Source organism: Rousettus aegyptiacus, unplaced genomic scaffold, assembly GCF_014176215.1.
Source record: "Rousettus aegyptiacus isolate mRouAeg1 unplaced genomic scaffold, mRouAeg1.p scaffold_m13_p_5, whole genome shotgun sequence".
In the NCBI taxonomy this organism is placed as follows: domain Eukaryota; kingdom Metazoa; phylum Chordata; class Mammalia; order Chiroptera; family Pteropodidae; genus Rousettus; species Rousettus aegyptiacus.
In genome coordinates, this window is record NW_023416308.1 from 9,107,785 (window position 1) to 9,123,193 (window position 15,409).

General features: G+C 47.3%; 1 protein-coding gene across 2 annotated transcripts in view; it reads left to right on the forward strand.

Annotated features, from left to right (window-relative positions):
* RNFT2 (ring finger protein, transmembrane 2) overlaps positions 1 to 15,409 on the forward strand; it is a 60,467-nt gene that overhangs the window by 10,811 nt on the left and 34,247 nt on the right. For both annotated transcript variants that reach the window (XM_016149485.2, XM_016149486.2), the window contains exons 6-7: positions 1,881 to 1,981; positions 5,101 to 5,254. In XM_016149485.2, coding sequence (XP_016004971.2) covers positions 1,881 to 1,981; positions 5,101 to 5,254 — 255 coding nt within the window. The remainder of the gene's footprint in view (positions 1 to 1,880; positions 1,982 to 5,100; positions 5,255 to 15,409) is intronic.

Sequence of the window (15,409 nt, forward strand, 5' to 3'; positions counted from 1 at the left end):
TAATAAGCCTGTGCTTTGTGCTGTACATCTGATCTCGTAATAGCCACCATCCTCTCTGATCCTTCTTTGGCATCATCTGATTTCTCAAAAGCACCTGGAACTCTGTGAGGCGTGGAGGGCAGCCCAGCCTCCATTTAGGACATGAGCCCACTGAGGTCCAGAGTTGGCCATGGAGCCAGAGGTTCTTCCAGACCCTTCGTCTCATCTTCTTCATACCTGCTATTAGAACAGCAGGTCGATCAACACCATAATGGGACACTCTTTTTGACTGTCTCTTAAATGTGCCTTGACTTGAATTTTAGGGGGTAAAAAGATGCCTTTATCTGTGGGCAGGCTTCTCGGGGTCCTGAACCCTATGAATTGAAGACACAGGCATTGTTTTGCCGGCCTGCACATATTTTCTGTGAAAGAGTCCGCATGACCCTTAGTAAGTTTGGCGATCTCAGCTTACAACTAGAGAACTGTCCCTTCTGTTCTTCAGGGTCTGGCTTCTCCGGGCCCTTCCTCTTTCTCTTCCAACTTTGGTTGGTTTGAATTTACAGTGGATTAAACTGGAATCCATTATTTATTGGGGTAAAAAGGGCTGCCGAGTAGATTAATCACACTGATAAGAGCAGTTGGTTGGTTGGAGGTGGTTTCTAGGGTCGTTAAACTTGACCACTCCTGGGATAATGGGTGGATGGAGATGCATTTATTTTGTCTACGCTGAGGAAATATACATGGAAAGGGTGTGTGGGACACCGAGCTGTGTCTGGAGACTGGAGCATTTAGCGAAACCGCAAGGAAGGTTACACTGGGAAAGTTATGACCTCATCCTATTCCAGCAAGGCAGCCGCCCTGGTCCAGGAAGACGTGAGCTTTTGAGAATCAGCAGCACGAGGGTCTGCGTCTGTCTCCCCGGGTGCGCAGGCGCAAACACACCCTGCCCGGCGCCTCCACCAGAAATTTCCTGCGATGGTTGTTAGGCCGAGAAGCTAATGGGAAATAGCAAGCTGAGAATGTTTTCTAGCTTGTCTTCCTGGGGACTAAATAGAAAAAAGGCTGGAGAAAGAAATGGGGCCGGATTGCGAAGAGCTTTGATGGCCAAGTGTACGCATTTGAATTTAATCTTATAAACGTGGACCTGCGCTGAACTTCAGGCTAGGGCAGTAGCCCAGACCGAGGGCTGTGCTATAAAAAAACGAGAGCAGAAGTTTCCAGCCTATAGATGTGACGCCTTCTGCTGGGTTGTAAAGTCTGGATACTAGGTCCTACCATTTAGCGATCCTGAAATATGAACCCGTACCAGACCAACTGTTTACATTTATGAATTTTACTTAATCCTTAACAAAACCCCCATTTTTAAATGAGGGCACTGAGGCTTAAAACATGTGCAGGAGCCGCTTAACCTTTCTGTGCCTCAGTTCCTAACAGTAAATGTGAACTGACATCTGTTATACACCAGGCGCCTTTCTAAGCATCTCATGTACATTAATTTTTACAACTTTCTGAGAGAGAGAGAGAGAGAGAGAGAGAATATATGCCCATTTTACAGACGAGGAAAGGGAAATGTAAAGAGTTTAAGTAATCTGCCCACGTAGCAGACCAAGGATTTGAACTCAGGCTTGCCAGTGCCAAAGTCTGTGCTGCTAACCTCTACGCTATCCTGCCTTTCTGAGTAATTCCCCAAGCAGGTTTCCACATTTCTGTCGTAATCATCCCTTGGGTGCCAGTAGGATGGAAAGATGCTAACACGCTTCTATTCACCACTAGCCCCAAAGTTGCCTCCAAACCTTTGAGAAAGGGAAAAATTATTCCTCGTCAGAAAACATTCTGGAATATTCCACCATGAGCACCTTTGGCATTACAGCATCCCTACAGATCTCTTGCTTTCTCTCCAGGAAAAGAGGTCAGTGCTGGTCATCTTGTGGATCTTGGCCTTTCTGGCGGGGAACACCCTGTATGTCCTCTATACGTTCAGTTCCCAGCAGCTGTACAACAGGTGAGCAGGGGAGTCTGACCGCCGCCCCCCACCCCCGTGGGAAAGTGGGAGAGGGTGTTGTCGGGGTTGGGACACATACCCTTTCACTTGAGAACATTTCAGCAGCGCTTTGTCAAGTAGTAACTTTCAAGTTCCACCCTGTTGTGTACACACACATGCCTAGAGCAGAATTTTCTCCTAGAAACATAATGCAAGCCACATATTTAATTCTATGTTTTCTAATAGCCGCACAGTGGCCGGTGGGGGAGGGCTGGCCAGTGAGGGCCCCCAGGATGGGGCCGAGACTCAGGCCAGGCTTTCAGAGCATGCACATCTGTTTTGGAAAGGGCAACAGGGGAGTTCGTGCCGAGACATCAGCTCACATCTCACACACTGCATTAGTTGTCTGGCACAGAGTATCAAGGCTGCTGGAGGCTCTAGGAGGTGGAGTTTCCCAGAACCTAGAATGAATTTCCAGCTCCTGTCACACTCTGGGCATGATCACAGTCACAGACGCAGTCTTCTGCGCCCCCATCAAACCCGGGCTGAGTCAAACTGGCAGCGCAGAAAGAGCAAGCGGTTTATAGGGAGAAAAGCAACAGAGCTGAGACTCTTCCTGTTCGACATCCACTCTGGAGTGTGTTTCGTAGGTAATACCAATAGCTATGAACTTATTTTGCCCTCCAAGTGACCCAGCAGGATACTGATGTCCCCATTTCATAGTGAGGAAGCCGAGGCATACTGAAACCCTTTCCAATGATCTTAGTCCTGGTAACTAGCCCTTAACAGCAAACTCACGTCTTTCTAGGATTCGAAGTCTGATGACCAACGTCAGAGAGTCTTAGTCCTGCCGTTTACCAGCCTTGTGCTTTGTGGCAAATAATGGAACCCTTCTGAACGTCTCCTACTCTCCTCATTTGTGAAACCGGGACCCAGTTTATTCTTGCCTTACCCACCTGAACAGGCTAATTATTAGGGAGGCCAAATGTTTCAATATGTGAAAAGTACTGGGTAAACCATGGACCATTTGACATAGCGTAATCCTGTAATTAATTTTATTCTTTTATGATGAATTACTATACCTGTTGGTGGTGGCGGCTCATAAGAAGCAAAACTCGTAATAAAATATATCAGTTCATTAATTTTCATAGCGTATGTTAGAAATAAGTAGACCTGGTGATCGATCTGTGGGAACACACGTTTGCTCCAGCCCTCCTACAGATGCCAAAACAAACAAAAAAAAAACGTAAGACCACGCAAAACAAAAAACACTGAGACACTGCACTAAAACCCAGATAGGTGACTTTAACGCCTATCTCTGAGATAACTCTGAGATAAAACAGAAAGTGGAAGGCAGATCTTCCCTTTATTGCAATCAGAAGCATAATAGAGAGGCAGAGTGTGGAAGTCAACTGACCAGCCTGCGATATCCCAGGGAAGGACGAGCAGAGGCAGAGGCGGAGGAAGGAGCCCAGAGCTGCCGACCTCTCCCCGTATTATAACGCGAATGGCCACTCAAATTTGGAAACAAAGAATCCCATGGAGACAGGACAAGACTATGGAAAGAGCCTGAGGTTTTGTGAGAGATTGCCAGCATGGATTGTTTTCATTGATTTTGCCCTACGCTAGCTCTTTAAAGATTTTTATTATAAATAGGAATAGGTTTTTAAAAATAAAGGTAAACAGATAGGCCATTTCATTCCTAGAATACTATAATAAAGAGGCCTCGGTTCACAGTTTTCTACCAGCCCCGCTAGAGTATGTCGGAAGCATTCAGAAAGCAACCTCTCTGGGCTACGTGCCTTCGCTCAGAGCCTCCGGTTCAGTGGGGTTAAAAAAGCAAGGGGTCAAGTACAGTTTGGGTGCTAGTTCCAATCCTAAATCCACATGCTAGCTAATATGCTGTGGGCAGGCGACACCACCTCTCAGCACCCCAGTTTCCCCATCTCAAAACGGAATAATCACAGCACCTACATCATAGAGCCAGTGGGAAGACAAAGTAAGTTAAGACACATAAAGTGTGTGGAGTAAGGCCAGTGTGATGTAAAGGACCAAGAGCTTTTAGCTACTACTGTTACATTATGAATAACATCATCATCCTCTGTGGTGGTAGACGGCAGTGATGCTCATTGTGGTCCATGGACATGTGCCAATTTGAGAACAGCTATTGCCAGTTTCCAGTGAGGTAAGTACAGAACTTGAGTGTGAGGTGAACTTACCTGGTCACAGTTGGGTAAAACGAGTTAACACTCCGAGTAGCCTTGCTGTAGAGTAAGGATTGAGGGCACTAACTGCAGCCGGGGTGCCTGGGTTTCCGTCTACCGCCCCCGCTTAATATTTGCAGGACCTTGTGCATATTACTTTATCGTTCTATGCCTCAGTTTCCTCATCTGCAGAATGGGGTAGATAATGGGGTGTGCCTCGGGGAGTTGCTGTTCTCCTCCTGGCTGCATGGCAGAGTCTGCGATCTCATTGAAGGATGCCCGTTACCGAATCAGATCTCACCAGTACCACTACGAGGGAGAGAATGTTCCCATTTTATTGATTATAACACTGAGGCTTACAGAGACAACATTATTTGCCCAGGGGCCAATAAATGGAGAAGCCTGGATTCACATTCAAGTCTATCCGATACAAACGCAATTATCGTGAAGTGTGACCTTGGGCAACTTACCTCACCTCTCCAAGCTTCAGTGCCTCATTTATAAAGTGGGACAAGCAATACTCGCTGTGCAGGACAATGAGATACACTGAATAAAGAGCTTAGCACAGTGTCTGGCACATCGGTTCTCTCTCTCCTCCTCCTCCCCCGCCCCCATAGTGTTGGCCCTGGCCTCCTTCCTTCTGCTTCCTCTTGTGAAGCATGTTATTGACCCATAAAATAACAGGGGGACCTTAACTAATGATACTCTAGGCTACTCTCATCTCTTAACCCTCAGAGGAACTGAGGCTCAGAGAAGTTAAGATACTCACCTGAGCGCACACAGTAACCAGATTCAGGAACAGAACATACTTCTGACTCCCAGTTCAGTGTTCTTTCTACAGGTAATACTTCCAAGGCTCCTTGGAATCAGTAGAAGGAGCTGCCAAGGGCCGGTGATCCTAAGTGAGCATCCTGACTCTCTGAACCTTCTCCACAGCCTCATATTTCTAAAGCCCAACCTGGAGACCCTAGACTTCTTCGACCTGCTGTGGATCGTGGGCATCGCAGACTTTGTGCTGAAGTACATCACCATCGCCCTCAAGTGCCTGGTCGTGGCCCTGCCCAAGATCATCCTGGCCGTCAAGTCCAAGGTAGATACTGCCCGTGGCCACCAAGGAGCCCCAGGCATGTCGATCATGCAGGGGATTCAGAGTGCCTTCCAGAGGAGGAAAGAGTGGGCTTCTGAAGAGCTAATGTCAGGGTCTCAAATGAACAGAGCCTGAGCTAATAGATCCTGTCACCCACCTTATAATTTTTAAAAGCGAGGCAAGGTTCTTTGTTGTCAGCACCTGCCTGTCACACCTCTGCTCCAAAGTGTGTTTCCTGTTTCATTTTTCAAAGCCGCCCTTGATGCAGATTTCCTCTGCATTTCACCCGAGAAAGGAGAAAAGCGCGTTGACATGCGCTGGGTCCTGCTTCTCTCGGGGAAGGATGGCTCTCATGAGTTTTCCCTCTTTGTGGCTTTGGGAGAGCGTGGTTTCTAAAGGGTACCGAGGCTCAGAAGGAAAGAACTCTATGATCGATTAGTGGTGTCTGCTGCGGACACAGGCTTGGGAGTGATGGCAATGGTGTTTTGCAGTTGACTGTAGGGAAAGGCCTGTAGGCGGGTGTTGGGTTGAAGAGGTGTTGGGAGGGTTACCATTGTAATTCAGAGGACTGAGCGAGGCTAGGGCAAAATGTCATCTTTAGGATATAATTCTTGCCAGTGCCTCTGCAAGAAGGCCCAAAGCAGAGAGTCCGGACAGAGGCAGATAGACTAAATAATCTCTGTCGACTCTTGCTTTCCATGCTGTAAAAACAGCCATCTTTTCAACTTCAGAATGCTCAGAGTTCATCCTAGGCATCGCTTGGCAGAAGAGCGGGTCGGAATTGGCTGTCCCTCTTGAGTGACAGCTGACCAAACCCATCAGCCCAAGTGTATAGGAAAAACACACCTCTGTGTTTCTTCTTTACTCACACACTCAGCACTTCTGACACTAGACGTGTGGGTTTTCCACACATCAAGCAATCCTCTGACACCAGCTGCAATTTAACTCAGTTCTGACATTGTTTTACCTGGAGATAGCGTCAGATTCCACAGGTGAAGGCCTCAGTCCTACAAGACCCCACTTTAGACACCAGTCACAAGCCCAGGTTGTCACCTGCGCTTCTGACCGACCAGTTATAAATCAGGGTTCCCATGACCCTGTCCGTAGTTCATTCGTTTGCCAGAACAGCCCCCAGAACTCAGGGAAACAGTTACATTTACCAGTTTGTCAATTATAATTTTTTTATAATTATGTATTTATTATTAAATATGTAATTGAAATAATTTTTATTAAGTATATTTTTGTTATATACGTCATGTATACAAGATACTTCACACCGTGCTTTAGCTTAAAGTAACAAACTGACTATCTCATAGTTCTGCAGGTCAGAATTCTGAAATAGGTTTCACCAGGCTAAAGTCAGGGTGTCGTCAGGGCTGTGTTCCTTCCTCTGTCTTCATATAGCAGTACTTCATGTATTATGTTTATTAAATACGTAGTTAGTAGCATTAAAGGATAGGATAAAGGATACAGATGAACAACCAGGTGAAGAGGTACATAAAGCTAGGTGAGGGAGGGTCCTGAGTGCAGGAGCTTCTGTCCCTGTAGAGTTGGGGTGCACTACCCTCCCAGCATGTAGATGCGTCCACCACCCCAGAAGCTCTCTGAACCCCGTACTATTAGGATTTTTTTGGAGCCTTCATCATGTAGGCATGACAGATCATAAACTCCATTTCCAGCATGGAGTTTGGGGGTTGGAGCTGAAAATTCCAAGCTTCTAATCCTGGCTCGGTCTTTCTGGTGACCAGCCAGCCTGGACCCAGGAGACCACCAAGGGTCACCTCATTAGAACAAAAGGCACTCTAAGGAAATTCCGAGGGATTTAGGACTTTGACGGCAGATGCTCCCATCACTCAAGAAATTACAAAGGTCTTAGGAGCTCTGTGTCAGGAACTGGGATCAAGGACTGAATGTTAGAACAAAAGATTCTTCTAACACCCCTGTTTACAAGAGGAAGAGCTGGTAGTTCCATGTTAGGATCCAGGGGGCAGAGGTTAATGTGTATATTTCTTATTATTTCACACCAAGGCAATCTGAGTCTGATTTTGCCACACACACACACACACACACAACGCCTCACCTACACTCCCCTCCCCCACCTTGTGATTTATCTGATTGAGCCCAAATCCTAGGCCGTTGAGGTTTTCTTAGATGAAGACATAGCTCTGGTGCCCAGAGGCAGTGCCAGGAAGTCTAAAATGGCATCAAGACCAAGAAAAAGAGACATAGAGAGGAAAGGCAAAACGAGAACACTGGGTCTAAAGCAGTCCCGCGATGTCCCCCACTCACCCCTCCCGAGACCACAGTAACCATTACCCTTTGCCCCTTGATCTCACGTCACATACCAGGTGGGCACTAGGGACTTGACACCGGGAAGCAGCATGGCCTAATGGCTATGCACATGGGCTTCGGCATTGGACATGTCTACATTCAGGTCCCAGCTGTACCCCTTCCTAGCTGTGACCAATGACAGGGCAAATGACAAAACCCGTCTGAGTCTTAGATTCTGCACCTATCAACTGATGACAGTAGTAGCACCTTCCTCCTAAGGTCTAAACTCGTAAGAACTATTGCTGGTGAGAAACAGAAAGTGTTTTCCCTGTGCCCGGCACGTGGTAAGCGCTCAGCAAATGATTCACAACACTCCTAAGTGTGATTCATGACTGCTAGCTCTGAACGGACTAGCTGTGCAACCTTGGGTAAGTTAGTAAGCCACTCTGTGCCTCAGTTTTCTGATCTATAAAATGGAGGCGATGGTTGTGCTGGGAGCCTTTCTTATGGCCCTTCAGGTACACTCTCTGCCCTTCCTAACCTGCTCTCTGTCCAGGAGGCTGACGTGAGTGGGCTGTATCACTGGGTTCCCGTGGCCCCTGGCTTCAGGTCGGGCTCAGCCAATGGGAGGCCTGAAAGAGAGAAGCAGAGATATCTATTCCCCTGGTGTCTTAGTCTCCTGTGGCAGCTCTAACAAACTGCCACATTGAAGCCACATTAGCGGCTTACAGCAACATAAATTTATTATCTTACAGTTCTCAAGGTCAGAATTCCAAAATGGGTGAATCACTTAGCATCCCTGAGCATGTTTCTTCCGGAGTTGTTAACTAAACCCCGCTTGAGATGCGGCAAAGATAGAAAAGACCTAATGTACATGGACGTGATGCGGGAGGTGTTGGTCATCGGCTGGGGAGGAGGCAGGTGAGGCTTCGCAGCTCTTCACCACTGGTCCCAACTACCTCCCCGGCACCCTTACTCATTCCACTCCCTCTCTTCTACCACCCCCTTGCTCTGTTCTCTGTGCTCCGGCCAGACCCTGCTTCTTTTGCTTCTTCATATACATTAACTAGGTCCAATCTGACGTATGGCAGATGCTCTTCTCATCCCATTTTCCAGATGAGAAAATTGAGGGGCTAGACACTGAGTGGCTAACCCTTACAGCTTCCAGAGCGGTCTATGTGCCGCCCTGGCTCGCGCCCACTACACCTGCTGATCCTTCCACCTCAAAGACCCTTTTCCTTACTCATGTCTTAACTAACTCTTGCTCCTTCTGCAGGTCACAGCCTCTTAGAAACCTTCCCTACCCTTCAGGCTAGGGGTAGTGCCCCTACTGAGGACCCACAGCACCCTAGACTCTCCCTGTTCCAGCACTCACGCCCTGACTGTGAGTGCTTGTTTAGTTGTCTGCCTTCTCTGCGTGACTGCAACCTCTGTGGCAGCAGGAAATGAATACATCTAGCTTGTTGATAGGTCACCAGTATGTGACGTGCACTCAGAAATGTTCATTGTATGCATGTATATATATTTTGGCGGGCAAGTAGGTGGGTGGGTGAATAAATGTATAGGTAGGTATTTAAATTGAATGGACAGATGGGAACGTTGGTGGATATATAGATAGATGGGTAGGCAAGTGAGTGGGTGGGTGAATATTTGGATGGATGGGCAGGTGGGTGGATGGATGGGTGGGTGGGTAGTGGATGGGTGGATGGGTGTATGGATGGATGGATGGATGGATGGATGGATGGATGGATGGATATATATTTGAATGGGTGGGTGGATGGACGAATGGATAGATGGATGGATATTTGAATGAATGGGTGGATAATTGGATAGGTGAATGGACAGACCGACGGACGGATGGTCAGACAGGTGAATAGGTTTATCGGTAGTCTATAGTCAGCTGCACTAACTCTCACCACCTCTTATGTAGCAGCAGTTAGAGCTTTTTTTCCATTCTCAGCTCAGCTCAAACCTCTTGTATTTGGTAGGTGTTCAAACGCCTCTGTCACAAAGACACAGAAATCCAAAGTCGTACTCACTTCTCTTTGCTAGAAAGAACACTGTAAGGAGGCTCGGAGAAATCTGGCAGCCAAATTAACGGTAATAAATCTGGATAAACGTTGCTCAGCGATTCCCGGGAGCCAGGCAGTGTGTTAAGCAATGCCATTTATTCAAGAAATATTTGCTGAATGCCAGCTCTGTGGCAGGCACTGTACTATGCACGGGGATACATCAGTGAACAAAGTAGACAAAAAAAAAAAATTCATGTACTCATGGAGTTTACAGCCTTGAAGACACTGTCTTGTTTAATCGTAATGATCCTGGGAGGGTGGGTACTGTTCATCTCTCTTTTCACAGAGCGGAAATTGAGTTAAATGACTTGCCAAAGATTTCAAACCTTGTGATAACGATACTAACAGCAGCAGGAACAGCTAAGGCAGAGTCAGCCCTTTGCATGGGCCTGGATGGCTCTAACTCATTTCTTTCTGGCAGCTGTCTTAAAGGCAGGTGCTGTCATTTTTGTGGGGTTTTTCTTTTTCTTTTTTTTTGTATTGAAGTAAAATTCACATAAAATTCCCAGTGTTGTGTCACTGTTACCTCTGTCTAGTCCCAAGACATTTTCATCACCCCGAAAGGAAACCCTGTCCCCATTAGCAGACACGCCCTCCCCCAACCCCTGGGAACCACTAACCTGCTTCCTGTCTTTGGATTTACCTATTCCAGACATTTCATGTAAATGGGATCATGCATTATGTGATCCTTTGTGTCTGGCTTCCTGCCCTTGCCGTAATGTTTTCTGGGTTCATCCACGTTGTATGTGTCCTTGCTTTTTGCGGTTGAATAATATTCCTTTACGTGGCTAGACCACCATTTATTTATCCATTTACCTTCCGATTGACATTTGGGTTGTTTCCATTTTTTGGCTGTTGTGAGTAGTGCTGCTCTGAACGTTCATGGACAAGTGTCTGTCTGCACTGTTACACGGGTTTTTTGGGTCAATACCTGGGAGTGGAATTGCTGGCTCTTATGGCAATTCCGCGTTTTACTTTTTGAGGAGCTGTCAAACTGCTTTCCACAGAAGCTACGCCATTTTACATTCCTGGAAGGTGCTGTTTGGTTTTTTTTTTTTTTTTTTTTTTTTTTTTTTTTATCCCAAATGCAGTGGGAAGTTAGAAAGCAGCCGAAAGTTACATAGCTTCTAAGTGGCTGAGCGAGGATTCGTAGTCAGGCAACCCAACTCCAGAACCCCTGCTCGGAGTCAGTCGATCATACTTCATCCCATCTAAGGTCCCTGGATTCGTTGGGTACATTCTACAGAGTCAATCGAGGAGCAGAATCCCCATATACCATCCACATAAAATTTCCCCAAGTTCAGGCCGTAGCTACCTCACTTCCTTCTTCATATGGGCACTGCCAGGGGCCATGGGGCAGGGATGGGACCCTGCACCCCTTCTCTGCACAGCCAAGGTGTGGGCGACAGTTATTAATGTCTCCCTGGCAACTGTCCAGCTCCCTTTTTCTGATTATTATTATTTTATTCAGCGAGATTAATGTGCCAGGTCAGAGCATAATCCAGCCTGTAAAAAGTGATGTGAATAGTCTTCTCAAGATAAATTGCAGGCTTGGAAAAGGTTCACAGCCTTTCCTTGCCTGTCTGAGTGCTCTCCCAAATCCTCATCAATCCTTGTCTGGGCAGAAGAAAAGGATGGGTCTTCATTTGCAGCTGGGGGGTGAGGGGGAGCAGAGCACATCTGTCAGGGACCCCTAATGGCTCACAGCACAGATGCTCTTCCTTGCGCCCCCACGCCATCCTCTGAGAGGGTGGGTTGGTTTTTAATATTACAGTCATTATTCCGGTAGGGCTTCTGCCATTTGGGTTTGCCTGATGCCCCCACCATCCCTGAGCGAGCGACCAGTTCCCAAGTGCCTTCCCACTCCGAGGTTCTGCCGGGAGGGAATCCTCGTACACCTGGGCCTTCCAGGAGAGCCGTGCCCATTGGCCGGCCAGGATGGGGGCGGGATTAACTAACGATGGCGACCACTGACTGACCTTCAAACTCAGCCCCAAACCGCCGCGCTGGCCAGGTGTCCAGAGCAGCCACTTGTCACAAATCCAGATAACTTATAACCCATACATCTCGTGCTGCCCGATCTGGCCCCTGCCCACTTCTCCGACCTCATCACCCACGACTCTCTCCCCGGCTCACTTTGGACCAGCCACCGATGGCCTCGCGGACCTGCCGTGCGTCCAGGGCCTGCCACCTCAGACCCTTCGCGCTTTCTATTCGCTCTGCGTGGGGACGTTTCCCCTATGTTCCCATCATTCAAATCTCACTCCAGTGACACGTCCCCTGCCGCTTCCCTTCCCTGACCCCCCTGTGGAAAGTGGCGGCCCCTGACGTGCATGGTCATCGCGTTTTGTTTCCTTTGTAGTGTGCGCCACTATCTAAAGCGATCGGACTGTCCTACGTTTCTTTTCTCTCTCGTGGACCATTACGTCTGTTCGAGTCCCAGAAAGCGCACAATAGATGCCGTGGGCTGAATGAACCTCGTCCTGTTAATTGTCTGTTAGGGGCTTAAAACCAGGCCCGCTGCTGCCCTCCCCCCGCCCACATAGAGTTCTCCTTGTCCAGCTTTCTCTCACTGACCCCACTGAACTTCTCCGGGACCAGTGTCCTTACAGGGGCAAATGCTGGGCCCTGAAAATGCAAAACTATGAAAATTAATAACTTTCATCCAATCACTGTATCCTCTGCCAATGAAGCTCGTTTTTATATTAATCTAACCCAAACCTAGTTAAGAAAACAAATCTCCCATCCCAGAAACATACAGACGCACTCCAACTCCTACCGTAAATGTTAGTAATAATTTAAAATTCTGACTTGTCTGCCTCGTTTCTTCCCTTTATTAAAATGATGTGTTTGGGGATCAGGATTGTAGAGCTGCTCTGTACAATACGGCAGCCGCAAGCCGCATGTGGCTATTAGAATTTAATTTAAATTAAATTTAAAATTCAGTTCCTCAGTTACACTAGCCACATTTCAAATTCTCGACAGCCACAAACGGCTGGTGGCTACCGTGTAAGGCAGCACAGGTATGAAACGTTTCCCTTATCATAGAACATTCCATTGGACAGCACTGTTCTAGAACATTCTCAGGTCAAACTTTCAGTAGTGTGGGTAGCAGGCAGCTGTCATTCTTCCCGTTTCTCAGATGGAGAAACGTAAAAGCAGGTACTTGTCTAAGAACTTTCTGGTGGGTCACTAATAAACGGAGATAGGACTGCAGAGTAGAAAGAACACCCACCTCGAGTCAGCAAAGCCGGGTTCAGATCCTGGCTCCTGGACACTATCTGTGTGACCTGGGAAAAGTGACCTCGCTCTTTGGAGACCTCCGCTTCCTTATCTCTAAAGGGGTCATCTTCATCCTCGTAAAGTTATCAGGAGTAAGAAGGCCAGGTATCTAGTTGCTGGGTAGTTGCTGGGACTAGCTATCCAAAGCAAGGAAAGGCTTCGCTGAACTGTTTTCTCCAAAGAATACAGCATTTGACCAACTTTCTGTCTTTTTCATAAAAATAAGAAGGAGGAAGCCCTTCCCACGTCTGAAATCACAGCTAACCTCTAACGCAGCGTGCATAGCCAAGCTGCAGACAAGAGGTTTCTATAGGGCAGGATTCCATGAGCTCTCAGCCCCAGTGGTTTGTCTGTCTCTAAGTACAGGATGGGGACAGGGGAGGGAGGACAGACGTTGTTAGAAAGGTGGTTTTCTCTGACGCAAGAGCCGAGAGGATTCAGAAAGCTTTTTGTGCCATTTAAATCCCTCTGTTTTCTGGGCCTTGAACCCAGCATTTTTTCCCTCAGAGTGACTTCCCACTGATGATGTCCTCTTCCCTCTTGGAGATCAAGCATTCTCATCTGCTCAGCACTTCGAGCAGATATCTGTCTACCCTGGGGGCAGATCTGGGTTTCCTAGGTCTGAGCTCTGATTTTCACAGGGCACCATCACCATTCTGTATCTCAAGGTCTAGAACCTCCCTAAGAGTCAGCTGCATTTGCCCCAACTGTCCTCCCCATGGCGGATCTGGAAGGGGTCAAACTAGTGATCCCAGCTACGGGGACATTTGGCAATTTCTGGAGATATTTTTTGGTTGTCACAGCCAAGAGGGGTTGCTATATTGATATTTAGTGGATCAAGACCAGGGATGCTGGTGCACATCCCACACACAACACAGGACAGCCCCCTGAAACCGAGACTGATCCAGCCCCAAATGTCAGTGGTGCCGCGGTTGAGAAACCCTGAGTTCAGTATTTTCTTAACGGCCCTGGGTCAGCTTCTCTGCTGTTACGGGCTGAACTGTGTCCTGTCAAATTCGTATGTTGAAGTCCTAACCCCTATTACCTCAGAATGTGTCTGTATTTGGAAAAAGATTCTGTAAAGAGGTAATTAAGTTAAAATGAAGTCATTAGGGTGGGTCCTAATCTAATTGACTGGTATCCTTAGAGGAAGAGGAAATTTGGACACACACACACACACACGAAAGATCATGCGAGGACACGGAGAAAGGACGGCCGTCTACAAGCCACAGAGGGAGGTTTCAGAAGAAACCAGCCTGCCGACACCTTGCTCTCGGGCTTCCGGCCTCCTGAACCGTGGGAAAGCGCTTCCTGTGATCTAAGCCGCCCAGTCTGTGTGCTTCGTGACGACACTCTGCAGAGCTAGTGCACCTGCGGGCCAGTTTACCTGCAGCTCTTGCATCCATTCACATGCCTCCTGACTTCTTACCTTCCTCCTGTTTATTGAGGATGCTTCATTTTTTAACTAGGTTATATAATCACAGGGTCCAGGAGTCAGAACACCAAGAACAGTATACAGTAGAAGGTCTCCTTGCCTTTCCTACCCACCAGATACCCATTTACTCTCCTAGGGGATGGTAATATCTCCCCTGAATCTTTTCATAGCTGGCGTATACGTATACGGTTTGAAATTCATGGGTCCACTTATAGGTGGATTTTTTCAATAAGTCCTGTAAATGTATTTTCCTTATGATTTTTAAAATAACTTTTCTCTAGATTACTTTGTAACGATACAATATAAAATACATATAGAAAATATGCATTAATCGGCTTTATTTTATCGGTTAGGCTTCTGGTTAACAGTAGGCTGTTAGTAGGTAAGTTTTGGGGGAGTCAAAAGTTATACGTGCATTTTCGACTGCACAGGCGGTTGGTGACCAACCCTAACCCCCACATTGTTCAAAGGCCAACCGTACAAGCAAATGCATGTATATATTCATCTCACTCATCATTATGTATTCAAACAGCAATATTCTACACAGCTCCCACTTCAGGATTAGATAGAACCATCTCTGTTGGAGATCATCCCAGGCAAACACATACAGAAAGCGGCGTGATAGTCAGAAGGCAGACTGGCCTGTGTTCAAATCCTATTTGCAGAACCCTTTGCCATTGACCACCTGTGTGACCCCGTAAGTTACTTCACCTCCTCATTTATAACATGAGTTGATAAGAGTGCCTCCCTGCATTAGTTTTCAATGGCCGCCTAACAAATTATCACCAGTTTAGCAGCTTAAAGAACACCCATGGGTTAGTTCACAGTTCCGTAGGTCAGAAGCCAGGCCAGCTTGACCGTGTTTTCTGTATAGGTCCTCACAGGTCAGTCAAAGTGTTGGCCAGGCTCCTATCTGGAGGTTTTGGAGGAGAATCTACTTCTAGGCTCATTCAGGTTGTTGGCAGAATTCAGTTCTGTGGGTCGTAGGACCGAGGACCCTGTTTATTTGCTGGCTGTCGTCCAGGGCTCACTCTCAGCTCCCAGAGACCCCTCTCTGGTCTTTTCATGTGGCCGCCTCCATCTTCAGGCCAGGAGATG